The sequence below is a fragment of the Rhinichthys klamathensis genome, unplaced genomic scaffold, assembly GCF_029890125.1.
Source record: "Rhinichthys klamathensis goyatoka isolate OS25496 unplaced genomic scaffold, OSU_Roscu_1.1 h1tg000011l_1, whole genome shotgun sequence".
Taxonomy (NCBI): domain Eukaryota; kingdom Metazoa; phylum Chordata; class Actinopteri; order Cypriniformes; family Leuciscidae; genus Rhinichthys; species Rhinichthys klamathensis.
Genome location: NW_026606564.1, coordinates 15085697 through 15111509, shown reverse-complemented (window position 1 = coordinate 15111509; position 25813 = coordinate 15085697). Strand labels below are relative to the sequence as shown.

Below are 25813 nucleotides of genomic sequence, written 5' to 3'. Positions count from 1 at the left end.
CATTATTATGGAAAACAGGTGTGACGCCGCCAGTCTACCACCTATATTTAGGTGTTAACCGGGATAGCGTGTTTTACATACACACTGTTGGATAATATAAACGCCTAAATACTTTTTCCCAAACGCCTGGATTCGAGCCAGTCTTGCTGGTTGTTTGTTTTGTGTGCGATGAGCGGATCGACTCCCCCCGTCGGTCACGTGAGCAGTGGATCGCTCCGGTCTCGCAGCTCAGCGCGTTTGCTCGCCTCGGTCAGTGTGTGTTTGGTTCACCGTAGCGCTGATCTCAACCGACGGTCAACGAACATGTCTGTGGCTTTCGCACAGCACCGGCAGCGCGCCAAGGGCGATATAACGCCTGCCGGGATACAAAAGGTAATTTTCATGTAATCATTTACCAAGCGGAGCGGAATTGCGCGTGCAGGAACGGTTAGTGGGCTCGGCTAGTTAGCCGTTAACGTTACATCTCTCCCGCCAACACTCCCACAACACCGTAAACAAAACATTCAGAGACATGTTTATCGTCGTATTTAAACGCTCATACGAGACTAACACGAGTATGACGCAGAGCTGAAAATCTCTGATATTAATAAAATATATTAATATCTGCTGTGTCTTTGTTAGCCGCTACGCGCTCGACACTCGGATATCATTCACAATAGAGGCTGTTGTGTAACGTTAACGTTACTAGCATCGAAGAGGACACGTTCAATCGGGAAAAACTGACGTATTGTTGCTAATAACGTTACTTTACGCCTGATTTGGTTGTTAATCGCATATCGTTTCAGGCACGTATGCTAAATAGCCGAGTTCTCCGTATCGATTACGCACGTCTGATTTGACCTGTCCACCTTTATTCTTCGGCTTTTCGTCATTCATGTCTGATTTGATCAGTAAAACCTTTATTTTGTTGATGTTTGTTTCGCGGTTTTTATTCAACACGTCTGATTTATCGATATTTGTGCTTAATTTTCATTAATCGGGTCTGATTTGGTCAGTGAAGATTTGTAATTCGGTTTTCTATTACTCATGTCTGATTTAAGTTGATCCGTTTTCCCTCGAGTATTTTTTATTTTATTTTCACGTTTTATTACATTAGAAATTGGTCTCACATAAAATTTTCACAACAGAACAGCTGTATGATATATATTTTATTTAATAAAGCTCAGGATTACACAGAAAATGTAAGCCAGCCAAGCTTTTGCTTCTTGTGTTGGTCTTTCTATGAGCTGCTCTCTCTAAATCAGTGGTTTCCAATCCTGGAGACTCATATACACACAGCATCCACAACAATCACATCCTCCATTATCAGAAATATGATGATCTGAATCCGTATGCAATAAATACACATGCGTGCATTAACATTTGTTTGCCCTTTTTTTTGTCTTTTTGAATATTTTTTCATGTGATATTCATTAATTTGAGTCAGTTTTACTCTGAAATGGCGTGTAATTGTAGTAGTTGAGCAGCTCTGAAAGCTTCACACACACATTAGGTGTTTTTCACCCTGTCTCCCGAAGCTCCCGAAACACCAGCGATTTCAAACCGTGTTTTTGAGACTGTCTTTGGTTCACTGCAGTTTTAAGCAGAAAATACTCAGCAATGCTGTCGACTTATGAATCTACTTAAAGCATATTAAAAACTCCACATAGACACATAAACAACATTAAAAGCTTCAGGGGGACTTTAATGAATGGGAAACGCTGTATTAGAGGACCAGCTAATGTAGATCTCCTTAGTTTTGCTTTCGATGTGATGATCTGTTACTCAGATCTGATATTATTAGGCTTTTTTTATTTATTTATTTAGTTCTTTGTCTATCTTTAATCATGTTTAATTAACACTGTGACATTTCAAATGCAGTTACTGGATGAAAACAATCAGCTGATCCAGTGCATCATGGACTTCCAGAGTAAAGGGAAAACGGCTGAATGTTCACAGTAAGTTCTCGTTCATCAACGATTCACATGCACTTCATCTCTTTATATGTGTGTGTGTGTGTGTGTTTTATTTTTTAATGAGCCTCGGGTAAGTCGTACACCAGACTAGGGCTGTCGCGATAACCGCAATATTGCGGTACCGCGCTACTGAAAGGCCAACCGCAGAGGAATGCAAGTAACCGCAGCAACCGCCAAACTGCGTTTTCTTTTTTCATAAGGCCACCCTTCGTAGTTCGTACCATGTGTATTGAATGTTAAATAAGTTAATAATGATAACAAGACTGTTTATCATGGTGATTTGTACAGAGGCTTCGTGGATTTGGACTTAAGCCTAAACAGACAGTGAATGAGATCGACTGAGCGCGTGCGATTACCTGCGTCTGTCTTTGAAGTCAAGTCATGTATATTCGTGAAAAGGTTGCCGTTTCCAGGGAAAGCGAAATGTTTGTCGTATCATCCTTTTAACGTGTAAGGGTAGGCTATTTTCCATGAATGGCGTCAGCGCTGGTCAGCATTACACAGCGCGAGGAAGCCGTGGGGGGAAAGCAGCGAGTCACGCATTGGTCTCTATTGAAAAGTGGAGCTCAAAGTTAAAAAAAATAATTAACGCCTTGTTTCATTACATCTATCATTTAAGGAATCAGCTTTTTTGAACGTTTTCGTTGAATGAACGGTTTAATGACTCACTCAAAGACAGTCCGTTGGCATAACAATGTAACTGCGCGCTGAGTGACAGCCTTTCAATGCGCAGAGACGCTGTTTAGTTTCGGTTACATTGGTTACATTGTTTTTGTGTATGCTGACCACGTCATAACACGTATTTATAGCAACAAATAAATATAAATAAATAAATTGCGGTAATACCGTATATCGCGCTATTGAGCCACTCAAAATTACCACAAGGGAAATTCCTTCACCGCGACAGCCCTACACCAGACGCGATGCTACGCCGTGATAAAGGAACTTTTCCGTGTTAATCAGAGTTACTATTTCATCGACATCATTCAGAGTAGTGTTGTCACGGTACCAAAATTTCAGTATTCGGTACCAATACCAGTGAAAATCCACGGTTCTCGGTACCAATTTCGGTACCAAAGCTTAATTTAGATTAAATTTACATATATTAAAGTGTATATCACGGTTACAAAGATGGAAATTGTAGTATTAAAAACACTTTATAATAAGATTCTATTTGATAGATAACATTAGATAAAATGACCTAACAAACAATAGTTATATACTGTAGCAATTATTCTCCTTGGGGTTAATTTAAAAATGTACTAATACATTTTTTAAATCAAAAGTTTTATCTGTTAACATTATTTAATGCACAATGAATGAAGTGAACAAACATGAAAAATCAAGTGTTTGTATTAAATAACATGCATAAACATTAATCAATGTTGTAAAAATATATTGTTCACTCAATGTGTAGATGGATAACGCATTAATGTTAATGAATGGTATCTTATTGTAGTGTTACCAAACTATACAGGAGATAAAACATGTTTTATTTGACTTAACTGTACTTTTATTTAATCCAAAACTGCCAAAAATGTCACTCTTGCCTGATGTCTTCAAAGCTTGAGAACCATGTAGCTAATTTCTAATGCAAGGGCTAGAAATCAATTAATCCTTTGCTGATACTTCCTCTTCATCATGGCGAGCGCTGTTCGCACTGTTTTCTCCTTCTCTCCACAAGCGCTCGCTCTCGCGTGTCTCCACTATGCAACCATAAACAGTGACGCGCCTGGAAAAACAAGCTCGCACATTGCTTCTATTATTAAGCGCGCTTCCCGCGCGCCTACATTTGAAATTTGCACGCGCAAAAACGCGCTGTGTGAACGGCCCTTTATGGCAACGTGACATTAGCCTAATTCAACATTAGGGCTGCAACTAACGATTATTTTGATAATCGATTAATCGGACGATTATTTTTTCGATTAATCGGATAGAAATTAAGTTAGTTTTTTTTTTTTTTTTTACTAAATAAAACCGTAAATCAGGGTATTTATGTGTAAAAGTGTACTTTAAAAAGTGCAAAAGCCACACATTGAGTTTTACTAATATCAATATTTGCATTGTTTTTAATGATAATTGCTGATGGCAAGTTGACAAACATGATTATTGATAAAAAAATGATATCCAACATATTATGTTTTAACACAATTTTTGTTAAAACAAATTTACACACACATGTTGTTCAGATGTGAATATCTAAACTAAAAACATCTAAAATATATAATTCATTTAATTTTTATTTAAAATTAATTATATATAAGGAATGTAATGATAAAGAATATAATATATAATATATAAAAGAATATAATATAAGGATAAATTGATTAAATAAATATAGAAAGACTGAAAACAATTGTGTGACCGTAGAGCCGCAGTAGATCGCGTTTGAAAAACAATTAAAACTTAGTAGACAAATGCTATAAAAAGAGAACGGAATAGAGGTAACGTTACCCAGCAAGCTAACAGGCTTGAGTAAAGGACAGGAGAAATTATGCATTAGTGCACAAGCATTCGCTGAAAACCACTGAGTACAGTGACTAAAAAACAATATTTTTCTGCTGCTGTTATTAACTGCCTTTGTATTTAGTGCTTCGCTTTGTAAGCACCGTTTTAATTTAACCTATTTCTGCGGTAGCGCTATTTTAATCCATCACTTACGTTGCGAGCGAACTGATTGCGCAACCTGATGCTCGAGACAAAATACAGACATCCCAAGATCCCGGAAGTCCCGGGAGTCTCCCGCATATTGATTGCGGCTCCCTGATGCCCGCGAATTAGTTCAAACTCCCGAAATCTAGAGCGCGCATGCGAGACAGAAGAGACTGCTCCAAACCGTGTAGCGCGTGCGCTCGGCAGAGCGCCTGAGGGAGAGAGACCTTGCGTGTGTGTGCGTACCAGTAAACGCTCCCCTTGACGTAAGCAGACCAACTAATCGATAATGACATTCGTTGACAACGATTTTCATAATCGATTATAATCGATTTTATCGATTAGTTGTTGCAGCCCTATTCAACATATTTCCATATGTGGCTCTTTCCTCCTTTCTTGTTAACAAGTGGATTCAGAGCCAACGCATTAGCAGCGCCGCCGGTCGCCATGTCTCAGTGTTTTTATGAAGAGGACGCCACTCTGCCCCTTTCAGACAGCGCATCAAGAACCGGATTAACCCGGTACTCGGTACCTAGAAAAGCTGGTACCGTAACCGTTTTTTTTTTAAGTACCGACTTGGTACCGAAGTACCGAGTTTTTTGACAACACTAATTCAGAGTATGACTATGATAATCTCAGGTTCTGATTATGTGCTTTATTTAATGTTGAAAGTGTCTAATATATCATTCTGCTTGACCTTTATAGCCATACTGAAAGCAACGTTGCATATTAAAAATAAGTGAAAGGAAACGAGCGTTCAAACTGTGAACTCAATGTGATTCAGTCACTTCTGATTGGCTGTGGTTATAGCGATGCACCGATCGTGATTTTTCACGGCCGATACCGATTTAAACAGCAAACAAAAAAATAATGTTATGAAGAAAGTATGATTTGATTTGATGATTATGTGAAACCAGATGTTTATTTGATATTTAACAGGCCAAACTGGCCTTATTAAAAACAATAACTGTCACCACCTGAAATAAGTGGCAGTAACTGCGCATTACATTCAGTGTAGTTTAAGGTGAAATAAAAATGATCAGCCTATACAGAACTGACGTTTACTTCTAGCTTTTCAAAAGTGCATGCAAGTTCTTCTTTACAAAAAGATCCGAGGGAACAACAACAACATATAGTATTAATAATAGAGGCTCTCTAGATAATAACAGGCTATAATCTGTCATTTTTTGTTTGCCTGTTTTGCATTATCAACAGATTGTTGATACTCATCATGTTTTTTCGGGTGATGAACTTTCAAATCTCTGATCAAGTTTGTTGTGCCGAATGTCTTCGCTGTTGTTCCTCCACGATTAACTTGTCCTTCGCAGACAATGAGTTTGCAATCTTCACGTCCTGCTCACAGATTTCGTGAACGATTCCAATGGAGCCGGAAAAATCGTCGGAAAGAATACAAAAAAACGATCGTGCGTTAGAAGCAAAACCTGTCCGATTTATGGCCGGTCAACCATTCCTACTTTTTGATTGATTTTGTGGCGTCTCGTCTGGAGTGTACAGACTTAATTGCTTGTCGCTGGACTAGGGATGTGCACGAATTTTCCAATATTCAATCTGTAATTATTATTCGAAAAATAAAATACTATTTGAATTTTACTACGTTGTAGGGGTGTGCCGGTTTCAGGATTGGTGATGACGGTTATGACGTGAGTCAAATGTGACGGTTCGTAACATAACCGTCGTCGTCCGGGGGAGGGGGGGTTATAGGACGTTCGGTTGAATAACTGTTCGTCTGTTATAGGACAACTCGCTCTTAAAATGAACAGCAAGACAACTAGAAGTGAATGTGCTTTCCATTAAATGAATCACACACAGTAAACAAAACCTTAACAAATGAACTTTGCAATTTAGACACGCAAACTGCGTGCCGGTGCGGTGAGACATACATGCTGGGGCAGATTCGGCTTGAAGTCGGTCATCCTCGGACGCGGCGCCGCTGTTACAAAAAAAGCCGTGCACACAGCCAAGCGAAATGAAGTCTTGCCGGTCTTGCGCACCCAGCGCGTCATTTTTTGCCGTGCGGACGCGTCGAGTATAAACAAGGCTTTACTCCGTGTCAGCGCGCGCTCTGACCAGTAAAGGGGGACAGACCTCTCCCGAATCATCTCCAGCACTCAGCCTCCGATCGCACTACTAACTCCGCCTCTGTTCCCCTTTGTAAGCTGATATTAGTATTTAAACATTCTCTATGATAAAAAATGTTTGTAAAAAAATATTTTAATAGCACGGTTTTGGCGGTTATAGAGTTCTAATGACGGTGCTCAACTATAACCGTCGGTCTCACGGTTATATAATAACCGTCACACCCCTACTACGTTGCTTTGCTGGCCGTTAATGCAGTGAATCCAAAATAGCAAAATGATTTTAAGACGTATACAGTTTCATTGGGAGAGACGAGTTTAAGAGCAGAAAACGCAAAGTGCTTTTAGAAACCTTTAACTTTGTGTCAACGTCTGTCAGCGCAGCTTGTTTTCTCACTCGAGCATGTGGATATTATTGTTTTTCTCAACATGAACGTGAAACAATATAATCACGATAACCACATGCCGACTCGAGTGCGTACGTTCTGTACGATAACTGGGCAGTCTGCTTTATTTACATTTTTTCGGTTCGTGCTGCTTGAGCTTTAATGCTTTTGTTCTTTTTTTTTTGTTTGTTTACTCATATTGTTTAATGGATTCAACTAAAAGAAAACCTTAAGATATATAGTAAGCTCGATGAGTATATTGCCTAATAGCTTGTTCAGAAATGGTGACAAACTTTTTTTTTTTAAACGGCTTTCTCGTTAAACGGCATTTGAATAAACGAATATGCGATTTTTATGAGGCCAATTATTCGAATACAATATTGTTCAAGCACAAATAATCTAGGATACTGCATAATTCCTTTCCTGATTCAGTCCGTGATCAAAGTGTTTTTCTCGTTTCTCTTTTGACAGCTACCAACAGATGTTACACAGAAATCTGGTGTATCTGGCCACAATAGCAGACTCTAACCAGAACATGCAGTCTCTGCTTCCCGCGGTGAGTATTCACTCCCCGCTTCCCACGCGGTGGCCACAATTATAATGAAATATTATTATAGAAAATATCTCTGAAGTATATTACCATTAATATTTACATTTTTCTAGCACACCAGGGTGACTTGGAACATGAAATTGTCCAGCCATGACTTCTTGTTTTTACAGGAGTTTAAATATGAGGAAACTCCCTTAATCATCCAGTAAAACAACAGAATATAGCTCTGATGTGCAGCAAAAGATTGTTGAGCTTCACAAAAAAAGAGAGTAGCTGGAAGAACATAGCTAAAGAGTTGGGTCAATCAACTAAAGTTGTTATGAATCTGCCAGGAAGAGGACGTGTGTCTATATTGTGTTAATGCACAGGGAGGAGGAGGGTTTGAGTGGCCAAAGTCTCTCCAATGATCACAGATGGAGAATTGCAGAGATTAGCTGGGGTTTGGGGTCAGAAAGCCTAAACAAAAAAGATCAAACAACCACATGAGAGGGTTTCCAGAAAAATCCTCCTCGCTCCTCCAAAAACAAACTCCAGCATATTCAGTGGTCAGACACGACTGGAACTTAACAGGGACCGGATTCTGTGGTCAGACGGAGCTAAAAAACAGCTTTTTGCCTCAAACCCACCAGATGGTGCAAACGGGGATATAAAGTACCCCAATTTAGCTGGATCTTTAATGCTGTGGGCCTGTTTTATGCTGGAGGTCCTGGACTTCTTGTTCAGATTCATACAGGTTTAATGGATTCAGGCAAATACCAACAGATAAAAAATCAAAACCTGACAGCCTCTGCTAGAAATCTTATAACGGGCCGGGGTTGGCTCTTCCATCAGGACAATGATCCAAAACAAACATCCAAGTCAACACAAGCATGTGTTCACTGCTCTCGTCTCATTTTTTCAACGCAATAACACACTCAGTGTGAACAGCCGCTTAAGAGCGGTTAATCAGGCGCGCCATCATGTGGTCGCATCATTTTCTTCTCTTAACTGTTATAATTGCCATATTGTCAACATGTCTAATTGTAACATTTGCTAACATTGTTATTCAAGAGCGTGATTTCTCGATTTAAAAATAAAAAAATCGTGGCAAAACATTAGTCAAATTAATCGGTAAAAAAAATCTGAATGATCGCCCATCCCCAGGTGCATTAGGGGTATATGTGCTCCAGAGCGGACATCAGTGGTTGAGTAAGTGTCTCTCTGTGTTTCTCTATAGCCGCCCACTCAGAACATGCCCATGAATCAAAGTGGCGCGACTCCTCAGCTGCCCCATGGCCACAGTATGCCCCCCGAGGGGCCGCCCGCCGCACACATGCAGAGCCAGATGAACGGACAGATACCAGGTAAACTCAGACCAGTGCACTCACTGTTAAACTCCCAGAATGAACCCTTTAATCAGCCTAACATTTGAAAATCAAAAATTTAACTGGAACACTAAAGCAAAAGATATAAATAACCATCTTAAAAACAAGGGTTTTTGTGAAGCATCTAATGTGTATGTATCTTCTTGTTAGTGGCTTTGAGTAACGTTCTTATGATTTTTGGGTTTGGCTTGTATTTTCACATTAAATGTTATTGATCTCTGTCTGCTTCTGCAGGTCCGAACCACATGTCCATACAGGGCCCGGGACCCAACCAGACGCCCAGCATACCCAGTGGCTCCATGAACATGCCGGCCAGCAGCCATGGCTCCATGGGGGCGTATAACCACGCAGTGCCCTCCTCGCAGGGCTTGCAGTCACAGGGGCAAATGAACATGAGCCAGGGGCAGCCCATGGGTAATTACGGCCCTCGGCCCAACATGAACATGCAGCCCAATCAGGGTACATCTGCTCTCTAGTCACTGTCTTATGTTAAAACAAAAAATATATATATAGATTTAATACAATAATGTCAATCACATAAGTAAAAAAAAGTTCCACTTTTAAGTGTTTGGGCTTATTTTTTGCTCTAGGGCCCATAATGCACCAGCAAGCTCCTTCCCAACAGTACAACATGCCTCCTGCTGGTGGAGGTGGGCAGCATTACCAGGGGCAGCAGAACCCCATGGGCATGATGGGACAAGGCAATCACGTGATGGGGCAGAGGCCCATGCCCCCCTACAGGCCGCCACATCAAGGTATGCTCGACTTGTTTTGTTGAAGTGTCATGTGAAGGAGGTATTACTCATCATCGTCGGTTGTCTTAAAGAGGACCTATTATGCTTTTGTCCATGTTCAACTTTCTTTAGAGTATAATGTTGCTGTTTGAGCATCAAAAAGCTCTGCAAAGTCCCTCCAGCGGGAGTTCTTCTCTATATCAGTGTCAGTGTTTCTGAACTCCCTGAAACGCCTCCATTGTAGTCTTGAGTTTCTTCCGGGAACGAACGCGTCACAATATTCCTCATTATAATAATTAATACGCAGAATAAAGGGGCGGGGCCTGGTTGAGTTAGTTAGTAGTGTGTTGAAACTGGCGGTTATGGTAAGAGGCGGGACATTTCCCAAACACACTCGAAGCGCTCAACCAATCACAACGCACTGATCCAGCCGACCAATCAGAGCACATTGTGCTTTTCAGAAGGAGGGGCTTCATAGAGACAGGAACTAAACAGAGCGATACTGACAGACTGGGAAGAGAGGAGCCGCAACAATGGGGAAAATAAGGTGTTTTTTGAACATTCAAGTACGAAAATCTGGACTTTGTTTTTGGGCTCTACTAGAACAGACTTCAAAAGAAGGGCGCAATAGGTCCTCTTTAATGGTGTCTGTGTGTGTATTTTTAGGACCTCCTCAGCAATATGCTGGTCAAGAGGAATACTACACGGAGCAATACAGTCATGGAGGACAGGGAGCACCAGAGGGTAGGATGCATTGACTTGCAACCTGCTATTTTTTACCCGTTTTAATGTTTGTCCTAATTTAGATCTGTAGTTAGTGCAGTAAATGTTTGTTTACTCCTTAAAGGCGAACCTTGAAGTAGGGGTTGAACGATTTTTTAAGTCGACATGTATGTGACGAAAGTCGACTAGTCGCTGATGACGTCATTAATGAACAGAGAGACTTGTGTTGTCTTGTGCACAGCTATTGCATATTGACCCAGCGCTGCCTACAAGGTTATTGCTCCTACATGACAGCCTATTTTTATCAGTTATTTGGTCTATGGGTCGTTATATTTCTCACAGATTTCTGCTCGTTCTAAGTCAGTCACAGACAAAGTTGCACAGTAAAGATTACATTTATATGATTGCGTTGGTGAGACGGTGATTGCTTGTGAATTAATTCTTCCTGGCAGCGTCTCTCCACTAATAGTGCAGCTCTGTGGGTTTTAGTTACCGGTACTTAGAAATATATGCTGGAACTTTTCTGTTTCTAAGCTATTTCATTGATAAATCACAGAACATCATTGACAGTAAGTGTCTGCGCTGCTGAATATTTCTGTGCACGTGATCTGCACGTGGTGTGTGAGCTACTGTCTGTGTGTGTGTGCGTTACAATGCAGCAGCGCATTAGTTCAGAACGGTGATTCACTTATGTGTGCAATTAGCTGTTTAAAACCGTGCAATCACCCGATCAGTTTTGAGCATCCAGACGGTTATCAAACATATCTTGTGGAGCGCTTGGAGTATCTGTCATTTTAACTGTTGGAAATGGTGACGTCAAAGATTTCTTATCCTGTTGCGCCCCCTATAGGCCATGATCAGCGACTAGTTGACGTCAAGCTTAAAGCGTCATGGCAGAGCATTAAAGTCGACCATGCAACCCCAACCTTGAAGCCCATCATCCTTGCTATTATAAAACCAGAGTTTTTCCACCCCAAAATCAAACCAAAGAAATAACAAATATATTTTGCTCAAAAGAAAGTTGAAACGTGCTTAAATATCATGAAAATCTATTGTGTATACTAGGGATGGGTTGACAAGATTGATCTTTGATGAACCGATATCGATTCTTACATCCCAAGATCAATCTTTCATATTCAGTTTAGATTAATGCGTCTGCCATCCAATAATTACAATAAGCTTTGTGCTTTGTTGCTTTTGATTTAAAAAATAAAATAAAATCGTAGCTTTTTGTGCACTTCCCTCCACCCTCCCAGCCTGAATGTAGTAGTGCAGGAGGGCGAACAGTTGTGCATGATGTGCTGGAGTTCCTACAAACACAGTTCATGTTACTTGGCGGATAGCCTTAATAAAGTCTGTTAATTGCCTGGTCTTTTTTTGTGTAGGAAACGCACAGTATGGTCAGCAGCAAGAGGCGTATCAGCAGGGTCCGCCGCAGCAGCAGGGTTACCCGCCGCAGCAGCAGTACACCGGACAGCAGGGATACCCCGGACAACAGCAGGCCTATGGTAGGAATTATATCATCACATTGACAGATTAAGTCTGGGGTAGGGTCTTAAAAAAATGCCCTGCTTTTTTTCACTCACACAATCACATCCCTGAATGAACAAATCAAACAAAAGTAATTGAAATAGCTTAACACAAAACATTTTTTCAAGTGGTTTCCCAAAAACCAACTGAAAATGCACCTTCTACAGTCTCAAAATACATAGAATGGTCCAAAAAGTTAAGAGAAGATCTTATCGCCCCTTACAAACAAGGAACCGGATGCAAAAAGATAGCGAAGGAACTAAATCTCCCTAGAGAAACCGTTGGAAGCATAGTTTGCAAGTTCAAAGTTAAAGGTACAGTGGTTACACTACCTGGACGGGGCAGAAAAAGGCAAGTTTGGAAAATCACTCGAGTGACTGCAAAAGACCTGCAGCCAGACTTGGTGGCAACTGAGAAAAGCACAGTAAAGCTCGTACTAAACGCGTGCCAAAACTCTTAAGATGTACACCACTACTGACCCTAAAGCACAAGAAAAGTTGGCTCCAATATGCAATATTCATATAAATAAGCCAAAAAAGTTTTGAGATTCTGTTCTGTGGAGTGATGAAACTTTTTGGCCCTATGGATCAGCGGTATGTCTGGAGGAAGAAGAATGAAGCACTTGCTGAAAAGTCTCTGTCTACAGTTCAGCATGGTGGATCAGTGATGCTCTGCGGCTGATTTATATCCTCTGGCTCTGGAAACCTGCAGCGTGTGGAAGGCAAGATGGGTTCATTGAAGTATCAGGAAATCTTAGGAGAAAACGACATTTCATTTATACAGAGAGTCTGGCCTCGCTCCATTGACAAGCGTTAACTTCCTTGTAGGCGGGTACTCTGTTGAAGTTTAAAACTATTGGATCTGCCCAGAGTCACTCTGGTTCTGCCATAACCAATCGCTGACGTTTGGTCGTGACGTATGACGACTCAACCTAGCGCACGACATCAACGTCATCGTTCTCAGCCACTCCCTCTGTTCGCTGATAGGACCGGTAAAAAAATGACCGGAGAAAACCAAAGAATACAGCACAAGCCCAGACGTAGTACTGAAGGAAAATGAAAATTTAGCGGAAGTACGAAATTCCACCAAGTCAAAATTTGCACCAAAGTGCTGTACAATAAAACATTGAGCATATAAAGAAGAAAGCATAAAAATAAATCATGCAGCTTACAAAATATTAACACATTAAACAAAATACAATAAAAAGTAAAAATAAAAACCTTTAACTAATCTAATCTAATCAAAAGACAGAGAGAACATTAAGATTTAAGATCTGATTTAAAATGGCTAATGAAGGAGCAGACCTTACATTTTAAAGGGATAGTTCGCCCAAAAACTAAAATTAGCCCATGATTTACTCTCCCTCAAGCCATCCTAGGTGTATATGACGTTCTTCTTTCAGACGAACACAATCAGAGCTATATTAATAAATGTCCCGGCTCTTCCAAGCTTTATCATGGCAGTGAATGGTTGTTTCTGTTTTGAAGTCCATCAAAGTGCATCCATCCATGATAAAAGTGCTCCACACGGCTCCAGGGGTTAATAAAGGCCTTCTGAAGTGATGCGTTCGTGTAAGAAAAATACCCATATTTAAAACTTTATCGACTAAAATAACTAGCTTCCGGCAGACGGCGAAAGAGAAACACTTGACCCGATGCATGATGTAATGAGGATAGTGCAAAACACCAGTCACGAGTTAGAAGTCTAAAACGAGAATTCGTTAAGAGAAATGTGGGAGGAGCTTGATTTTGTTGCCTAGCCCTGTTTGTTTGAACCGCGAGAGCTTACGATTCTCCTATATCTACGTCACACGTCAAGGGCCGTACACACCGGGACGAATATCGGCGCGCGTTTTTCAACGCGTTTTTTGTGTTCACACCAAAGCGATTTTCGCTGACGATGAGCCGAGTGAACATGCAAATTCATTCCCTGACATTAGATGGCGCTTAATGTAAAACAGAAATAGTCCTATTTTGTAGTCGCTGTTGCGTTTGTCATAGTTCTTCATGTTCCGAGACCAGCAGCTCTACATTGATCTTGCCTTGCATCTTCCTCGTCTTATTTCTTCCCGGCAGTGTAGACGCTACTTGGCGTAAATCTTCTTCACCGTTACGTATGTGTGCTCAGCAAGACCGTTTTGTGTTTGAGCGCCCCCAAGTTGTGTTTTACTGTAACTTCAGAAGCTCCAGACACGTGAGCAAAAGCGCCAATCTCATTGGTCGGATAGTTTTTGACGCGGTGCGTCAAACCAAAAAAACGAACCCGAGGCGTTTTTAAAAAAATGACGCTTTTACGCATGGCGTTTTTCGCGTCGGTGTGCACACTCACATTGCCGCCCTTTGTTTAGTCACGAGGCGTTAAACGTCGGCGAATATCGCGCGCGAAATTTGTCCCGGCGTGATCAGGCCTTTACTCTTGTGGCGCAAGTCGACTTGCGTACGGCCGTCTGCCGTTAAACTGGTAGATAAAAAAAGAAGAGAAAAACTCAGTTGTAGCTGGTAGATAACAACATGCTACCAGGTTTCTTCTGCACCAAGGCTTGGTCACCTGACTTGAACCCCATAGATAATCTCTGGTGGGGGTTAAAGAAGGCGGTTGCAGTATGCAAACCCAAGTGTATTACTGAACTGGATTGTTCATGAGGAATGGGCTAACGATTGCTCAGAAAAGCTGCTGTCTGCTTATACATCTCGTTTGCAGAAGGTGTTGTAGTGCTGAATATGCTTGCCATGAAGGGGCTAATTTTGAGAATAAGTTGCATTTTCAGTTGAATTTGGGGAAACCACTTGAAACTTTTGTTGTTGTGCTATTTCAATTACTTTTGTTTGATTTGTTCATTACAAACAGCTGAAAGTCTGTAAATGTTGCCAATAAACCTGATTTCCAATGGGGGTTGAATAATTAGGTGTTCAAGCACGAAGTGCTGAAAACCTATTGTATTTGTACTGATTTTTATTATTATTATTATTATTATTATTATTATTATTCTTCTGCCGTAAAACGCATCGTGCAGAACAAACCGTAAGTGCTGGAGCTCTGAAACTTTGTCAGAGGGTAGTACAAAAATCGAGGAGAGCCTCAGAAAGTATGACCCCGATTGGCCTATAGGTGGCGCTACAGCAATCAATTGCGCGAAACTGCTCATAACTCCTAAACCGTATGTCGTAGACTCAAGTGTCTTATATCATTGGAAAGCTGGAGGCCTGAAGAACAAAACGTATATCTCCGATTTCATTTCCGGTATGCAAATTTTTCCGCCATTTTGAATTTTGTCAAAAACCTACTTTTGCGAACTAGTCCCTGGTTTTTCGCCCGATCAAAACCAGACAAATGCATACATGTTCTCTGGAGTCTGAATATCAATAATCATTGAAAAAAAGTTGAATTTTCGATTCACGGTCGCTAGGGGGAGTAAAATGATCGTTGTGGGAGGAGCCTATTTTACTAATATGGCTATAACTCGAGAAGTAAATGAGATATCTTCACCAATCTTGGAACACATGTGTATGAGTTCAATCTGAGGTCACAGTAAAAAAATCGCGTCGACCTAACACTAGGTGGCGCTATAACACACAAAAAACCTAAATCGGGCTATGACCACCTGACCGTTAGTCCGATTGACTTAAAAATTGGTATGCAGTGTCTTGGTCCAAGGTGCCATGTATGTGTATGAGGAAATTGGCGTAACTCAAAAAACATGGCCGCCATCGGCCAATGAATTTGAGCACCTATTACACGAGGTTAACGGAGGCCAATCGGAACGAAACTCGACGGACATGTTTGACTCATGGCCCAAGAGGTCTGTAAGAGTTTTGAAAGAAATTGGCCACTAGTTGGCGCTAACGAGTTTTACGGCTCTGTAATCACGTGGTGTTGCACACATCCCGAAAATATGCATATCATTTGATAGATCTCCTCAGGATGAACAACTTTCCCTCTAGAACCATTGCTGTCAATCAAATCGTTCATTAAATATTCACGAATATGTTAAAAACCTACTTTTGCGAACTAGTCCCTGGATTTTTGCCCGATTGGAACCAGACCAGTCTAGGACAATTCTCTGGACTCTCTAGATCAATAATCATTGAAAAAAAGTTGAACTTTTGCATTTTTCGTATGGCTATAACAGGGTCATTTAGAAAAGGGGCGTGTCAAATACACACAAAAGCCTATAAATCATAAATAAAAACTCAGAACTAAACAAAAATTGGTGAGCATATGTGTCATAACATGGTGAAGAAGCATGCAAAGTTTCATGGAGATCGGACCATAGTTGGCGCTATAACTGTCAAAAAGCTTTAAAACCATACATTTCCTATGGCAAATTGCCTGTATTGGCTGTAAATGCTGATCTCTTAAATGAATGCTCAGATCTTCTTTAAAAAAGGTCAAGAACATGTGTAATATCACTCTGTACGGCATTGAAAAATTTCAGACAAATCAGACAAAATTTGCCTCTATAATTAATTGTCACAGGAAGCCTCAAAACGAAAGTAAAACATTGGGCCACGCCCCCCCAAGCACGAATTCACTCATAACTCGAAAACGGAAAGTCTCTGCCCGCTGAAATTTTGATGGTAAGGTCCTCTCGGGGATCTTGATCCAAATCTTTCGTCGCGGGGCTCGGGAGCGCCCCCCCGCGGATCGCTAATCTGTGAGAACCCCAACTTGAAACGGCTGTAACTCTTGATCCAGACCATCTAGATCCTTGTGGAAGAGCTTGTTGGAAAGGGCTCGTCCTCATCTAGCTTCGATTCGAGTTTGGTGCGATTTGGCCTGGGCATTCCCGAGATATAAGCCCACAAAGATATGCATTTAAACGGACATTACTCCCGACAGCAATCACTCAGCAACACGGGAATGGTCTTGTTCAAGAGGGCTCCTCTAACCCTATCTAAGTTCTGAGTTTCAGATTTTTTCACTTTCTCGTTCCCGAGATATAAGTAAAAAAAAAAACGAATTTCCTGTCATTCATTTCAACCGTTTATGTAGGCTGTAAAACCGCTGTTGTCCACTAGAGGGAGCAACAGCATTAGATATTTTTAATCTTTTTTAACCAGTTTTCAGCAATGGCTAACAAACAAATGCTTATAATATAATATTAAATAATGATTTATTAGATAGTTTAATATTTTTACATCACAAATAAATATCTGAAATGCTTAAGGACCACAAAAAGAGATTTTCACAATATCATAACCCACAATTGTGTGTTTGTGTGTGTGTGTAAGCATGCATAATGGTATTCACATTGAAAGACTGGTTTGCTTTAGTGCACAATACTCAGGGTTTCTGCAGGGTTTAGTCAGTCAAATTTAAGACCTTTTAAGACCTTTTTATGACCAATATTATTTAAATTTATGACCTACTCGAATTACGAAAAATAACTTCCTTTCAAAAGTCTTTTTTTATTGACTTTCATTAAAAGTAATAAGTTTAATTATTTAAAGGTTCCATTTTCTTAAGAGTAACAAACTGAAGGCTCCCTTTTCCTAAGTATCAATAACACAGGAACAACACAACACTTATCACGATAATATCAGTCAATATCGATAATTATGACGATAAATGTCAATTCTTTATTTCTTTGAACTTTGAAGGCAGATTTTTGTTCCTAACTGAAAGTTGTAGAAACCAGAGCGTTAATTGTGGTTTTAAACTACTCTTTATTGTCAAAACATATCATGACAAACACTTGCCAAACAGGTGAACATTTCACAAATCTGAGGTAGAACATTCAAACATTTGTATTTTTTCCTTAACAAAAATAATATCTTTATTTCAAAATTAATTTCTTAGTTTCTGCATGTGCTAATGGGGGATATTGTTTCAAGTCTTGAAACAGGTTTGTGTTGCCTGGCTTTGATGGCACGTATCTTTATGAAATGTATGAAAAACAGTAGGCTATAGCCTAAATACATAAATACTGTAATTATATTCCATTAGTCCTTTAATACATTGTCTACATTAATAATATAATACAATTCAATATGTATCCCACATTTCATGGTGCAGTTAATATTACTAGGCTAACGTTACAGTAAAACCATGGTAAAGGATGTAAATGTGTAGATGGAAAAGCTTTCTGACTGTATAGTTGCGCACAGTGTTTCTCCTGTTCGTCAGCGCTGTTTCATCTGCCTTTAAACTGGTTTAAATCACTGAGACATTTGTGTTCTTCGCTGAATTCAAGTGCTTCTCACTGGATCTCGTGATCGAGACTGATCAAAGTTAACCATAGACAGTAAAAGAACGTGTCTGCTCTAGTGAGCTTGATCGCGCTACGCTGCCGTTTGGACTTTGAGCCGAGCGGATAAATGCTCCGTGAGGCGCGCGCGGTTCAAATGAGTTTCGTTCCGCTTTTGGCGCATAAACATGATCTAACATTTATCGAACTCTTGATATCGTTTTATAGAGAAAACATTATATCGCGATAATGAATGAATGAGCATATCAATTTAAGATGTGGCTAAATGTAATTTATGACCTTGTATGGAAAAGCCGGACGTTTTTATGACTTTTTATGACCCCGCGGAAACCCTGATACTGATTAAACCAAGTAGTTCAAAATAAAAGTGGTACTATAGCAATAAGTGGTCTTCTACTACCCTCTGCTGGACATTATACTTATTAATAGTCTTTTCACATGTGCTTTTGCATTCATATATTCAGACACTAAAAAATAACCTTATGTGACAATTACTATAATAACACAATCATATTTTGTCTTTCAATTCACTTTACTGTTCTGAAGCTTCACATAATTGCTAACAACGTGGTAAATCATAGTAAATCATGCTACAATCCTGCTGAATCATTCTAGAATGTGGTATATCATGATAAATTATTGTGTAACATTCGGTCACAACAAGGTAACATCAAGGTAAACTAAGACAAACCATGGTAAACTGACTATTGTAGTACATTGAGAAATATGAATCCTGAAGGACAATTGCAGTAAACATTTCTTTTTTCCATCACATAGTTCAAATATCTGTATCTACAACAGAATGTGTGTGTGTAGTCCTAGGTTTCTGAATAAATGCTGAATAATCTGATTAATAGCTTGCAAAGACATTAAATCCTTATAGACCATTAAAATATATTTATATAATGACTTTGTGTGTATGTGTGTGTGTGTGTGTGTGATCAAATGTCTACATATGAGTGTAAAAGCACCTGTGAAAACACTTTATTAATAAGTAGAATGGCCAGCAGAGGGCAGTAGAAGACCACTTATTGTCTCACTCTCATTTTGACACACTTGATTTTCAACAGTAAATCAAAGCACTAAAGCAAACCAGTTTTTCCATGTTAACTATTATAACACAATCATTTTTTGTCAGAGTTTATCACTTCATTTTTATTGGCCCTTCACATCAATGCAGCAATGTGGTAAATCATGGTAAATCACGATAGAAACATGGTAAATCATAGTAAAAAATACTATTACATGGTGGATCATGGCAAATCATGCTAGCAATGTGATGAATCATGGTAAATCATGCTACAATCCTGGTAAATCATTCTAGAATGTGGTATATCATGGTAAATCATCCTATAACATGGGAAATCATGGTAAACTGTGGTAAATCATGCTAGATTCATGGTAAATCATACTGGAACATGGTAGATCATGAAAAATCACACTAAATTTGGTATATCATGGTAAATCATGCTAAAACATGGTCTATTCCATCTATGATGTCAATGTTTAAATGCTTGCTACATAAAACTTAATGTCTTTTGATGCTTTTGTGCTTAACGGCCTTAAAGGCCTTAACTGCTTGAACACCGCTAAATGCTGCTAGCAGCTTTAATTTCGATTATAACTGTATAGTTAGTTGAATGTCTGAAGTAGACCATTAAAATAAAGCGTGGAACAAATCGTGAAGGTCAGCAATATGCTTAATCTACGTTCAGTCTACATTCCTAGTAAGAATACGGAGAACTTTCATTTATTCCCATCTATGAATACACTTCCTTTTATACCAACAGGTCAGTCTCAGGGCGCTCCCAGTCAGTACCCAAACTACCCCCAGAGCCAAGGGCAGCAGTATTCAGCCTACAGACCCCCACAGCCCGGCCCACCACAGGGACAGCCGCAGCGCCCCTACGCGTTTGACCAGGTGAGAAACCTCAGGCAGAGCATTTTCAAATGTCCACTTGAGAGCAGTAGCACCAGTGCCACTAAACTCTACAGATTATACCCATTTTCTAGCACTGGGGCAACATTTATCATAAAGTTGATTTAATCAGAAAATTACTATTGTTTTGCGTTTAAAAGTGCAGTTACTAATAACATTACATGTTTGTTTTTGTTTTTTTGAAAATTTAACCGTAAAGCAGTGAGCTTGAATTGATATGCTGATAGAATTAACTTTTATTAACAACAGTAATGTGCAAAAACCTCATTTTTATTGGGGAAAAGTTAAATATTCTGCTTTTATGTACCATTGTTGTTCTATAGTATCATAATGAAGTGACTGACAGCTTCATTGATTATAAAATGAGTGCTCTTTTATAGCTTTCTGTGAAGGTTTAGTTTTTCATGAGACTTTGGCTCAATCCCAATTCACCCCTTGGCCCTACCCCTCCGTTTTGCGGGTTCACGTCAAGGGGTAGGGTGTCCCGATTCTTGTTTAGATCGAGGGGTAGGGCTACATAGCCCTCGAAACGGAGATTTTTCAGAGGCACACTCCAAACGGAGGGCTACGAGAAAGTCCGAAGGCTTCACAAACGGTTAAACATTTAAATTTAGCGCCAGATGACACCATCGTGCACTTTATTTACTCTTATAATAATGATATAGTCATTTAAATCAAGAAATTGTATAATAAATTACCTTTCCGAAACAGAAAAGACATACATTTCGAGGAAGGAACGTTATAAGCATCATGTTTCCTCAAAGTTAAGAGCAGCTGCGCTGTTTGTCAGTCGTTGTCATGGAGAAATCCTGTAAAAACTCCGTAACGGCAGAGCCATCGCCGACGACTGATGACGTATCGGGTTCATGAAGGGTTGTTCCATTTCGTAGGGGAATATTTCAACCCCTTGGCCCTTGTCACTCTGTTTTAAGGGCCAAGGGGTACACTCAAAAACAAGTGGTAGGGCCAAGGGGTGAATTGGGATTGAGCCTTTGTGACCCTACTTTGTTCTATATTAAGGATTGGAAATGGCTTATAAGTGGTCCTCTGCTGCCATCTACTGTTAGAGTGGGCATTTCATGTCTTTTTTTTTTTTATTGCCACAGTGTTAGTTTTCCTACATCTTTAAACTTTGTTTTAATATCACATGGATATTTAGAGATTTGAAGTGCTGGAAAAAGTGTGAAGCACTTGAAAGTGCTTGAATTATACTCTCAAATGAGATGAATAATGTAAAAAAGAAAACCTTTCGACTATTTCTGCCACATTACCAGTTAGTTGCAGTTAGGTTACAGTTAGGGTTGCTACATTAAATCCATGGTGAATGTTGGTGATTTGTGGATTGAAAAGCCTTCTTTAACTTGTTTGTTCATGGGGACAGTGTTTCTCCTGGTGTCCACGTTAGATCTGATATCTGGTTTATAACAGAATCTGAGCTTGAAAGCTTCTCGCTTGATCTCGCTGCGATGTTATTCATTTTCACACTTTCTCACTGGATCTCCCAGCGCTGTGCAGTAACAGTGTCGCGTGATCGAGATCGGCCCGCGAGTAAACCTGTTCTGAAGTCAAACAAGTAGCGTGATTTTCGCTCTGCTTTTGTTTCATTTGCCATTTGATGTTTCTTATATGCAACCGAAATGGCAGCTCTCATCAGTTGGTCAACGTGGCGACCATTTGGTCCCAGTCTGGAGCCCTGACTTGAGATATTTGTTTATAAATACCGTTTAAAGGTAGCCTGACTTCGTCATACTCATATTCTAGAAAGAACAAGAGTCTGAAACTGATCCATTGGGCTGTGATTATGGGGCGTGTTTCAACCGAACCAGGAAAGAAAATGCCTCTGCATTCAATTGGATAGACCTACAACCAATCAGAGCAACGGAGTAAATGACGCATGTTCTTCATTCATCTTTCCGACCGACAAATGCCTTTATCGCGGTTCTCTGTTCCTCTTTTAAAAGCAATGCGCTGTCGATATCTTCTATAACAGACGCGATGGCGGAATATACACATGATGTTTCATAAACAAAGTTCGGGAGGAGCACGTTCAAATAATCATTCTAATCAACTTGTTATCAAACAATACCATGTCTAACGTTAGCCTATCAGCCTGAGAGGAAGCATAATCACTCAGTCAACTCACCTAACACTCCTCGACAGTTTTTCAGCATCTCTCGTCCACCACCCCGACTGCTCACTTTCTGTTATTTAGAATACGGGGGAGTAACGTTACTCTGGGTTCGGGCCGAATGCCGATCACGGAGCCTCTCCTCAGACAGCACGTCATATAGGCATTTATTCTATCTGACTTACTTGTAAGTGTGAACTCGTGCAATCTTAATTCTCCAGCGGCAGTTATCTTTGCTGTAAACGATTTCAACCCAAGCGCTCTTCAATGACGTGATGAATGCGTAACTGCAGATCATCTGTCAATCATCGTATAAAGTCCGCCCTGGCAATTTGATTGGCCCGACGTTTTCTGAACCGGTCATAATTACTCCTCAATGGAGCGAGTCCAGACCGAACTTCCCGACCAAAAAATGTTGTGGGCGGGGTTCGGGCTGGCATCCAGGCTAGTTTAAAGGGACAATGAGTAGGAATTTCTCCCATCTAGCGGTGAAATTGTATTTTGCATTCAAACGAATTGTGCTCTCAGCGCCTCGCTTTTTCAAATGCGTGTTGTATCTATGGTAGCCGTTATGTACCAAAAAGCTATGACAGGATGTCTTCTAATAGCACTTCGTCGAGTGTTCCTTCGGGTGGACAGGTTTGTTATTCAAACAAACGGCAACTTGACACAACGAACAAACGAATGTTACAGTATGAATTGCTGACTGTGAAACTTGCCGGGGCAGAGCGCCTCTCACCGCTCTGCCCCTCCGTTTCTGCCGCTTTCAGCTACGTGACGCTGGCTCTGAACGAAAACGCGTTGGCCTAGTACTTTTTGTTGGAGTACCTTTGTACTTTTTGGCGGAACTACATGAAAGCCTCCCTGGACCTACCCGTCCCATGTATATAAAGATAATACATTTTTCATTTACGAGGATAAGTCAGATAATTGGCAGAGGTATTTGTACACCATTGAGGACATATTTATGAATAAAAACATTGATTTTAAATAATAAAGTACCTAAAAAAGTACACATTGTCCCTTTAAATGAGAATCTGAGGTGTTTACAGTGTGACTGTAATCTGCTGGTGGCATCATGTTCACTAATGTAGTCATTAATTCTTGGTGTTCTCTTTTGAATCATTGCGTCTGTACTCGTCTGTGTTGACAACAACTCCTTTTCAAACATTAGTTTCTCACGGTCTTGGAATCCTTAAATATTTTGGATTAAAGCAACATTTAATCATCTCAGTTATGTCTTTGAAAGATAAAGAAATAATATTTTCAATTGTGACACGACTCTTTTCAGTTAATACAATGTCAGTTGCCGAGTCTGTCTTGCTTCAGCTTGTGTCTTTCGTTACAGGGGCAGTATGGCAACTACCAGCAGTAGATGATGAGGATTCGACTGCCCGCCCTTGCGTCTCCCATTTGGAGCTGTGTGTGATCCGGTGACGGGCCACTGCGCTCTCGAGATCTCTATACATCGCCTATGAAGAGATGAATCTTCCCCGCTAATGCAGACTGAACTCTTCATTCGGCCACAAGCATTTGAACAAACTGAACAATGATTGGCTCGATATCAGCACAGGTGATCTAATTGTGAAACGCCACAAAACACAATTGACAAAAAAAAAGAAAAAAAAAGAAAACGTTCATATTTTAAGAATTTCCTGTCGACTCGTATGTGCATTTTTAGGTTTAAAAGAAAAGCAATTCATAGCAGCAATGCCTTAAGTGAAACAGCTGCCTTATTTACAGCAACTTACAAAATCAGTGAAAATACATAAACATATACACACACAGCAATGTGCATAAGCTATGGGAACGTGTTTTGTTTTATAATAAAATTCAATGTGTGTTGTTGTTGTTGTTTTCTTCTCCTCTCCCGCAAATGTCAGAGAAGCAATAATGCTGAGGTGCGAATGAAGGCTAGCGGAGAGGGGGAAATGGTTTTAAATTTCAGGTTCAAAACTATGCTATGATGTATAAATGTATTTTATGCTTTATCAAATAGAGCTCAGATTGAGTCCAGGTGTTGAACAGTAGCTCAAAGTGTTGTCCCGTGTGCTTATTGACTGTATTGAATTATTTTTTTCTTGTTGTTTTGTTTTTGGAGGTGGGACGTTCCATTTAAAATATGTATGTCTTGCTGAAATTTGATTAAAACGATCTGGTACTGTAGTGGTTTGTATTGAAGTCATGTTTGAATTATGGTGCCGTTTTAAAACATTGAGTGGACTTAAGAGTCTCAATGAAATTGTCAAACTTGCTATCAAAGCAGCGATTTGTCTCTTTAGGGTCTAGTATTTGTAGGGTACCTGATTAGAGCTGGTTGCTAATGATGTGTTATCTTCAGTTAGCCTATGATATGTATGTTTTTGCTTTAGTTTAACGTAAGTGTGTAGAAGCTAAATCAAACAATCAAGTATGGGCTACACACCTGTGAGATTTTTTTTTTAAATATATGTATATATAAAGGTATGCACATACAGCTTTCACCTTGTACAGTTATTCACTGTGGTAATGCTATTGTGTTATATTTTTGATCATTTTGTTTTTGTACAGTCGAGTGTTTTTTGTTAATGAGTGAACAGCAAGTCGTGGAAACATAGATAATGAGTTAAACGCTGATATTGACATTTTACCAATATATAAAAATAGCGCTTAATTCACATGCAAGTAAAGACAGAATATGCGCTCTCCAGCCTGTAGCTCTTCAACTCTTATTGTTTCTTGAAGAGTCTCAAGTCGATGTTGGTCAATGAGAAGACATCAGAAAAGGAGACGTTTCATAAATTATTCAGTAAAATAAATAGTGTTGGCTGTTGCGTATAGACACAATGAAATCAAAATGAGAGCTTTATGGGTTTTAGCCTTGTGGTTATCTATATGCACTCCTAATCTAAAAACAAAACACTGGAAAAAAACATGAACTGAACAACCGGTAAAATGCAAAGAGAATAAACAATGAACTGAACTACTTTAGGATTTAAATAGAAAACAAAAAAATCAATCAAATGAACAACAGGTGCAAATCATAATCAAATAAAAGAGAAGCCACGGAAATGAACGCACACAGGAAACAGAACTAAATGCAAACCCACCCAAAACAATCACACAAACAGAACCCATCGTTACATGTATATTGTAAAATTGTGTATACAATATCCACTTATTTGAATTTTGAGACAGCAACAGAACAAAGCCAAGCACACACAGGTCATGTTGCAAGACTTCATCTGTACTGCAAACCCCTCCGTGTTGCTGCTGTGTGTTTGCTGTAGGATTTCCCAAAGCAATGTCATTACCATGGAAACCAATGCAGATATCCAAGGAAACGAAAGAGTGCCACAGGACACACAAATTGAATCTGAACAGTTGATATACACGGTGTGGACAGTCGATCATTTAGATCAGATTTCAATGAGATAAACAAATAATCCGATTTGGACCGCCAGTGTCTAAGTTAGAGGATATTCTGCATTGTGATAAGAGGGTTAGAAACGGCAAAAATAAGACGGCAACCAAAAATAAATCTGTTCACGAACCGTGCCGTCATAAAG

The 25813-nt window shown here is 39.8% G+C and overlaps 1 protein-coding gene across 3 annotated transcripts; it reads left to right on the top strand.

Moving 5' to 3' along the window:
• Positions 1 to 212: 212 nt before the first annotated feature.
• ss18 (SS18 subunit of BAF chromatin remodeling complex) lies at positions 213 to 24431 on the top strand. 3 transcript variants are annotated; one of them, XM_056265630.1, is made up of 10 exons: positions 213 to 372; positions 1861 to 1937; positions 7561 to 7645; positions 8856 to 8982; positions 9238 to 9417; positions 9594 to 9758; positions 10404 to 10481; positions 11846 to 11968; positions 19989 to 20119; positions 23614 to 24431. In XM_056265630.1, the coding sequence occupies exons 1-10, from the start codon at positions 304 to 306 to the stop codon at positions 23638 to 23640; spliced, it is 1062 nt and encodes a 353-aa protein (XP_056121605.1). In that variant the 5' UTR covers positions 213 to 303; the 3' UTR covers positions 23641 to 24431. The 3 variants fall into 3 exon arrangements, with proteins under 3 accessions (XP_056121605.1, XP_056121604.1, XP_056121606.1); XM_056265629.1 differs by having other exon boundaries at positions 9238 to 9462; XM_056265631.1 differs by lacking the exon at positions 10404 to 10481 and having other exon boundaries at positions 9238 to 9462.
• Positions 24432 to 25813: the final 1382 nt, after the last annotated feature.

Coding starts and splice junctions, on each gene's coding strand:
- ss18 (XM_056265629.1), top strand. CDS start 304: ATGTCTGTGGCTTTCGCACAGCACCGGCAGCGCGCCAAGGGCGATATA. Junction 10,482..11,845: donor AGGACAGGGAGCACCAGAGG/GTAGGATGCATT, acceptor TTTTTTGTGTAG/GAAACGCACAGTATGGTCAG. Junction 20,120..23,613: donor GCCCCTACGCGTTTGACCAG/GTGAGAAACCTC, acceptor CTTTCGTTACAG/GGGCAGTATGGCAACTACCA.